Source organism: Henckelia pumila, chromosome 2, assembly GCF_033568475.1.
Source record: "Henckelia pumila isolate YLH828 chromosome 2, ASM3356847v2, whole genome shotgun sequence".
In the NCBI taxonomy this organism is placed as follows: Eukaryota; Viridiplantae; Streptophyta; class Magnoliopsida; order Lamiales; family Gesneriaceae; genus Henckelia; species Henckelia pumila.
The window spans coordinates 187,667,989-187,677,007 of NC_133121.1; the positions used below are offsets into that span (position 1 = coordinate 187,667,989).

Consider the following 9,019-nt stretch of genomic DNA (forward strand, 5'->3'; position numbering starts at 1 on the left):
CTGTCCAGACTCATCTTCAATGACCAACTGCGAGTCCGAAGCAGAACTAACACCAATAGTAGGGATGCCACCCGAAGCAACATTCTGACCAACGTCCTCTTTGAAGTTCCGGAGGACTTCAAAGGAATTCCTCAAAGACTGAGGTAACACACGACGCGGGGGCTGACGATACCGCTATCTACCTCTCTGAACAGTCCATCCATCTGTAGTAACAGGCTGAATAACACTGGAAGGAGGACCCAAATCCTGCTGCATGGTGTGCTCCTGCGAACAGGGGGCCCATTCCGAGAACACAACTCAAGGGAATGACCCAGCAATCGACAATGAGTACAAAAATGGGGAACCTGTTCATAAACAACCTCAACTGTTTGACAGTGATCACCCCATCCAACCCAAATATGCTCCTGACGAGCCAATAGAACATCCATCTCCACACACACACGAGCAAAGGACCCCCTGGAACCATCAGCAGTAATCTCATCAATCTTAATAGGGTTACCTAGGATCTTTGCTATCGGGTATAAACTTTTTTTATCATAAAGGTGCAGGGGTAAATTCAAAAATTTTACCCAAACCGGAACCACTGAAGACTCCTCCTCAAACATAAACTCCGGAGTCCATTTAGAAAATCGGATCGTAACAGACCGAATGGAGACTTCAGGTTTCCCCCAAAACATCAGGTAATCTTCCTCCAAAGAAAAATTAATGAACATAAAACCGCGAGGAAGGAATTTCATCGTATGGGAACCCACCAAACCAATACTGGAAATTTTTATTGTCTCAAGCTTATAAAAATATATAAAAGTAAGATTATCACACATCCCATTCATGATCTTCAATTTATGTTACAGCTTCATTGATGACACCAAAATTAATATGTTACTACAAAATTAAGTGCTGTAATGAATTCGCTTACAATCCAAATCTCCAATTCGTCATGTTCCACATCATACAATTACTCTATGGAACGATAAATAATTTGATCAACATTTTTTTTGCTTCTTGTTTTAATTTTATCGTGAAATTTTAATTTAAATTCATAAAATTATCACAATTAGTTTATGAAATAGTTTATTACAAACCCACTGCTTAGCTAGACAACGGGTAGATTTGAGGACTGAAGACTGACTGAGGTAGTATATGGTTGCTTTTGCTATATTTCCAAGAAAATATTGTATGAACCCTTGCTTGAATTAGCATCTCAAATATCTGACATAATTATATTAGAAGAGATATCTCGAGTTCATGATGAAGACTCAAACGCAGTAAGTACAACCCCAAATCAATTTTTTTAAAAAAAAAAAATAGAAAAAATCATTGTTTTCAACTTTCATTGGATATTCGCTTGAGATTCTATTATACAAGGAGGTCTACACTCTACCATTTGGCCATACGCTGATCAGGAGAAAATCCTACAAACATTATTTTTGTCTTTTCGATGTGTTTGGAAGTCACCAAACGAAAATTATAAATTGGACGTCTTTCTAAAACTAAACTATATATATATAAAAATTAATTTACAACTTTTATTTATTATCATGTTGTAAATTTATCAAAGTGCTTCAATTTTGTTTTATATAAACAACCAAAAGCAATCTATCAAATTTTTTATTTCCAAAATGTCAAAGATCATATAAAATAGTTGATGTCTATATCAGTATACTAGAGCATATTTATATGTGTGTGTGCATTTGTGTGTGTATATATATACACACACATATATATATATATATTGTAAATTAAAATTTATTTTATGCTGGAACTCATTGTCTTATTCTGATTTTCAACCTCAATTTCTTCACTTGCAAGGAAGGAATTTTTGAGGAGGTCTCCACGGGAATGAATGTACTTTAAATTCAAGTCTTCTTCCCATGCATAAAAAGGAGTGATTACTAATTCTAGCGATATCCAGTTGAATCCAGAATAAACTAATTAACCAATTGCTCCACTATCATATTTTGTTATGGATATATATATAATTTCAACTGTACATTTTCAGGTATTGTTTTTCCAAAATATCGCGTCTTGTCTAGTCAGTCCTTCTAACGAATACTTCAACAGATCAATGAGATTCATACACGAGGAGACGGTCGTTTCAGGGCCCACAGGCCACATCTCAAGTTGATGGACCAAAATTTATATATATATATATATAGTTTTTTTATGGTGCCCAACAACTATACTCAACTCCGTGCTCATCATGTACGATAGATGAGTTGACCAGCACAATTGGTGAGTTGACTTATACATGGTAGACACGGAGTTGGGCATAGTTGTTGGGCACCATAAAAGAACTATATATATATACTAGAATGATATTATATTCCATGCGTGTCAAACAAAAGCAAAAAAACATGGTCCAATAGCTTCGATCGCCAGCATATGATACTCTGTTTGATTATCCAAATTCCAAATGCGTGTTAGGAAACTATCAACCGCGAGATTTTGAATTTTAACTCTGAAGTAATATTGGTGTGTTTTCAAATTGTGATGAACGTCGATCTCTTTAGTTCTTCCGTGTTTTCATAAATATAATATTGTGTCCTTCCATCACGACTTTCCTTTTATATTTTATTTGCAGAAAATTATTTAAATAACTAATTAATTAAATAATAAGAAATATACGATAAAATATTTTTGTAGCCTTCCTTCAGGGAACAATATCAGCCTAATATCCCATGCACCTTGTTTAATTGAAATTCAAATGAGTATAAACTTGGAATTTCCATGATTAAAAGTTTTTATACCATAAGGTATTATATATACACTATTTGTGAAAGGAATTAATGCCTTTGACGAATTAAGCATTTTTAAGTGTGCTATAACCTATATACAAATTTCATTTCCCACTTGTATGTATGATTAAAAGTTTTTTATACCATAAGGTATGATGTATATTATATATATCGTTACTCATACAACAGAAGTAAGATGATAACATATTATATACATCCAATTGAGGAGTTATATATATATATATGTATAAATCATCCATCACTGCAATATCTATTACAACATCACCACTGAGATGACAATTATATGCCACTACCAAATTAAGTAAGGCAATCTAATAAGAGTGGACTTTTACTCTTTCAAAGCATCCTTAACTTTTCCACTGTTTCCTACATTCACACAATTTCCTACAGATACACACAGCTATATATTCATGGTTTCAGGCTTCATGAATAATGTGTGTATCAGATCTCGAAAAGAAAATGCTCCTCTCGATTTTATATATTTCACTAGTTGCTTTATATGGCTCCTTGTGCGATGCCCAAATGGGAGTCGGTATTAATAGAACATTTCAAGTTGGTGTCATTCTTGATTTCGATTCTTTGGTGGGGCGTATAGGCCTCACCAGCTTATCTTTGGCGATGACCGATTTCTATGCAACGAACCCCAATTATACTACTAGACTTGTTCTGCATCTAAGGGATTCAAAGAGGCAAGTCATCGATGCTGCAGCCAACGGTAAGCACATGATCACCATCTAATATACACACATGCACGTACACACACATATACGGTAGTGTGTTTTAGCGGTTTAATTTTTTTAGGAACTGATAAAACACATGCACTGCGGTATTTTAGCAGTTGTCCATGAATTTCCTGCACACTAGGATACAAATTGTATATACACACACATTAATTGTGAATTCTCATTTAGGTTCTTATCTAAGTAAGCAATTGTTTCTTTATGTGTTTTCTAATAACTTTACATGCTTTGGTCAAAAAAAAAGAAAAAGAAAAACTTTACATGCTCTAATTAGTACGTGACACTTATTATCTTAAATTACATTAATAAGAAACTCTAATTAATATTTGACATAAAATAAATTGATTTTTTTCATTGTCGTATTCTCAAATTATATTATTATGTTAAACTATGTTATCTATCTTTCTTACATATTTTTTTCTTTTACCTATCCTACATATAAATTAGTAAGTGTACGGTTTCGAATTTTTCCATTCTAGTTTAGAATCCATGATTTAGGGACATAAAATAAATAATAACTAAATTACATTTGAAATAAATTTGATATTAGAATATATACCAATTTGAATTATTGCTAATTTTCATGAGCGCGCTTAAGAATCTATCTAAGTTTATGGGTTTTCTAGGAATTTTACATGATCTAATTAATATGTGGAATTGACTTTTATTTGTTTATCTTCCTATGTTCAATTTATATTATTAATATCCTAAATTATATGAAAAAAAAATCAAATTAATATTGGACATAAAATAAAATTGAATTTTTCATTTTCATATTCTCAAATTATATTATTAATCTATGCTATCTATCTTTTTCACAAGTCTTTTTTTATCTACTTTTTTATATATAAATATGTCACTTCCTATATCAATTTATTTTCAAATGTATTTAAGTTGATATCTTCTCCTATTTTTATTCCAAGTAATTATATCTACAATTTTGAAATTATTATATACATTTATTTTAATCGCTCCAATTTCAAGTGTTTTCCATTCATTTATGCATCAAAATCAAGGCACAGATTATTCCTGATGTTTTTTTTGTCGTATACTTAAACAAATAAATGAAATATTGAAAAAATACTTAAGATATAATATGTTTATTTTCAAATCCTGTAAATTAGTTAATCAAATAATTATAAAAAAAAGGTTGAGATGTGGAAGTGATCAGTAAATATTGGTCAAATCATTGCGAAGTAACTCAATGAATTTAGATCTAATGATATGATCACTTCTATTAAATAAATTTTTCAAAGAAAAAAAAAATTATTCATGACCTAGCTAGGTCATGGTGGTGTGGTTGTAATGAGATATATTTATAATCACTATGAATTATAGGGATAATTTATTACCATTTGTTAGAGATCATTAAAACTTTACAAACGATATTTTAATCCCTTTTTTTCAAACACATGATATTTTTATCTTATTATTTAATGTGTGTTATATTTTATAAATATGTGTTTTATTATTCATATCATTTGAAAATTTTTATTTCACATGAATAAACATTCATCAATATTATATTAATTTACAAAAGAACCATCCTGATATAAAATTAACTATAATATGTAATTCTAAAAAGAAAATAGAGAAAAAAATTCCATAAGATATTAAAATTTTAGCACGAGCATACGTGATATTGAATTTAATAACCATTTGAGTGAAAAAAATTTAAGCATTATCTAAATTTCATACTCATGTTTATATATTTATGTGTGTGTGTGCAAGTAAATTATATATGTTTATAATATGGAAAACGACAATTTTGGTACTCCATTAACTTTTTCTATTTTGAGTTTTGTTCCATTAAGTTTTCAAATTTTGGTTTAGGTATGATAATTTTGATTTTTTTTTGCTTTAATCCTATTTTGTTTAAGTGTTGATATAGCGCCGAAAACTATATATTAACATACCATTGGAATTATTGACATTCAGATATTACTAATATTTCCGATGTTACTCTGGCAATAAGACCAAAACAACAAAAAATTAAATTTTTTGTACAAAAACCAAAATGTGAAAACTTAATTGACAAACTCCAAAATTGAACAAATTAATGTCATTTTCCCATGTCACACAAAAAAAACTCTTGTAAGATAATTTCATGGGTCAATTTTTTGAGACATATATTTTATTTAACATGACCCATGAAAAAGTAATTTTTTTTATGCAAAACATAATACTTTTGATTATAAATATGAGATGGTTTGATCTGTCTCACAAATATAAATCCTTATGGTCCGTTTGATTTTCATCGACTAGCTACCCCACATACTGATGGCTCCAATTCTCCACTTGACAAGCCCTATAGCTATATTAATTTTTATCCTCTAGTTATTTTATATAATTTGTTGATATTCACACATAATCTGTATTGCCTTGCATGTGTGGATGCAGCTCTGAGTTTATTGAAGGATGTTGAAGTGGACGCAATCATTGGTCCCCAAAATTCTGCACAAGCAAGCTTTGTGATTGGTCTCGGAGATAAAGCAAACGTTTCAATAATCAGTTTCTCTGCTACAAGTCCTTCTCTCCATCCAAGATCTGAATATTTTCTACAAACATGCCTGAGTGACGCAGCTCAAGTAGGTGCTATTGCTGCCATCGTTGGAAATTTTAAATGGTATCAAGTTGTTCTTATATACGAAGATTCAGATTATGGTAATGGCATAGTTTCCTATTTGGCTAATGCATTTCAAGATGTCAATGCTCGAGTTTCGTACAGAAGCGTCATTCCCCTGACATCAAATGATGATTTTCTTCTGCAAGAGTTATATAAGATGAAAACTATGCAAACAAGGGTATTTGTGGTGCACCTTTCAACTCCTCTGGCTTCTAAGCTATTCTTCAAAGCAAAAGAAGCAGGAATGATGGGTGAAGGCTATGCATGGATTGTAACAAGTGGGGTGATGGACTTATTTTACTCTCTAGATTCTCATGTTGTGGATTCTATGCAAGGCATTCTTGGAGTGAAGCCTTTGATTCCAACATCTAGAAAACTAGATTCTTTGGCTAAAAGGTGGAAACGGAAGTTCCTTATGGATAATCCCGATTCTTTACAAGTTGAGCTAAGCCTTTATAGTTTGTGGGCTTATGATACCTTTTGGGGATTGGCTATTGCTGCTGAAAGAGTTGGTGTTAGGGAACTACCTTCCTTGCAGCTCAACACAACTAGTGTTAATAGTTCAGCGAACTTATTCGACACTAAAGTATCACAAACAGGTCCCAAAATTCTTGAAGCCATGTCCAGAGTTACATTTCAAGGCTTCAGTGGGAAGTTCCGTCTCGTCGGACAACAACTAGAGCCATCAGCCTTCCAAATACTGAATGTAGATGGAGAAGGGGAGAGAGAGGTAGGAATACGGACATCTTCTGAAGGAATCTCAAGTAGAAGAAACCTGAATGGGACCAATTCTTCTAACCAGAAACTGATAGGAGTTATGTTTCCTGGATATCCTAAGGATGCACCACGCGGATGGGAAGTTCCCGTCAGTGGTAAGAGGCTTCGAGTTGGAGTCCCGGCAGCCTCTGGTTTTAAGGAATTTGTTGAAGTGGAAAGAGACCCTGAAACAAATGTTACAAAATTTGATGGATGCTATATAAGAATATTTAATGCTGTTATGAAAGATTTGCCATATGCTGTGGCATACGACTATTTTCCATTTGCAAAACCCGATGGTTCAAGTGCGGGAAACTACGATAATCTCACATATCAAGTTGATCTTGGGGTACACAATACTAAAATTTATTGGCTAAATTTACTTGAAATTATACTCAGTATTCCAACTGTTCCTTAATCAAATTTCATGTTTCAGAACTATGATGCAGTTGTTGGTGACATCACGATCACGTCCAAGCGCTCACAATATGTGGACTTCACTCAGCCATTTACAGGTGGAGGAGTTACCATTACTGTCAAACGTGAGGACCCCAATAGCAAATGGATTTTCTTGAAGCCCTTTAGTAGAGATCTCTGGCTAACTTCTATAGCACTTTTCTTTTTACCTGGTTTGGCCCTTTGGATTCTTGAACATAAGTTTAACCATGCTTACAGAGGCCACCCTGCCCAACACGCCGGCATGATTTTCTACTTTCCTTTCACGTCATTGGTATTTGCACCCCGCGAACAAATCGTGAGCAATTTAGCTCGATTTGTTTTGGTTGTGTGGATGTTTGTAGTGCTCGTACTGTATTCCACCTTTACGGCAAGCCTTTTAGCGACACTGACGGTTCAAAAGCTTTCACATGATAATTATGAGATACAACTGAAGAAAAAAAAAAAAAAAAAAAAAATAACATGATAATTATGAGATACAACTGAAGAGAAAAAAAAAAAAAAAAAAAAAAAAAAAAAAATGTGACCCCACTCCCAAGGGCCCCACACAGAGCCGCCCCAAGCCTCGACGTGAAGGGAGGTAAATCAAGGTTATGCCTGGCCAGGTAAGTACCCAGAGAGAGGAAGGCTCGCAAGCGCGATAAACAAGGCCAAATACACTTTTTACGGAATTCGAACACTCATCATCTTCTTTTTCACCAAGGCCTTTGCCAGTTCAACCGTGCCCATGGGGGCAAGATACAACTGAAGAAAGATAAAGACCATGTTGGATGTCGCAATGGCTCTTTCATTTGCGATTTCTTGCAAGAGCACTTAAAATTCAACCAGTCTATAATCAGGCCTTGCGAAACTGTAGAGCAATGTGCACAAGCCTTGCATAAGGGAAACGAAAAAGGAGGCATAAACTCTGTGCGACCATACACGGATCTTTTCTTATCAATCTATGGTGACGACTTCACGACTGTTGGCCAAATCTTTCCAACCGATGGATTTGCCTTTGGTTTCCCAAAAGGCTCACCGTTAGTCGCCGACGTCTCTAGGAAAATAATTGACCTGATGGGAAATGGCAAGATAACTGAACTTGAGAAACAGTGTACCGCATATGATAGCAGTGACCTGCCTAAGAATACTCAATTGACTTTGGAAAGTTTCACAGTACTTTATGCAATCACAGGGGGTTTTACGACACTTTGTCTTGCCATATTTGTTACCACATATCTTTACAAGAACAGAGACTTTGTTCAGAGGATTTGGTGCTCTAGCAATACAGTTTGGTCAAAATTTGTTGCAATTTGCAAGCATTTTGACGAAAGAGATCCTAAATCCTTTAGGGGCAGAGAAGAATGGGGAAATGTATCGCCTAATTTACGTCCCACGAGCACAGTAGTCCCCGTTTCATCAGAGGATAAAATCGATGGAATGTAGCAATCAGCTTCTGCTGTAGCCACATGAGAGCGTTGGCAAGATTTCATATTATATATCTCTGTCTTTATTTCATTCCAAAAACTATTATCAAAAATCAAATTTGGACAATGGAAACCACAGCTTTCATTTCCGATGCGTGCTTGTATTATACTCATTTGTATTGCTTGTGAAGATTAATGGTGTAATAACGGGAGTGGCCTTCCATCCACATGTTGCTGATGTTCATAGAATGCTCGGAAGCACTTCCTAGATTCTAGTGT

General features: G+C 33.9%; 1 protein-coding gene across 1 annotated transcript; it reads left to right on the forward strand.

Annotated features, from left to right (window-relative positions):
- Positions 1-3,278: 3,278 nt before the first annotated feature.
- Positions 3,279-8,759, forward strand: LOC140879202 (glutamate receptor 2.8-like). Its single transcript, XM_073282875.1, has 4 exons — positions 3,279-3,471; positions 5,897-7,227; positions 7,315-7,761; positions 8,073-8,759. The coding sequence occupies exons 1-4, from the start codon at positions 3,279-3,281 to the stop codon at positions 8,757-8,759; spliced, it is 2,658 nt and encodes an 885-aa protein (XP_073138976.1).
- Positions 8,760-9,019: the final 260 nt, after the last annotated feature.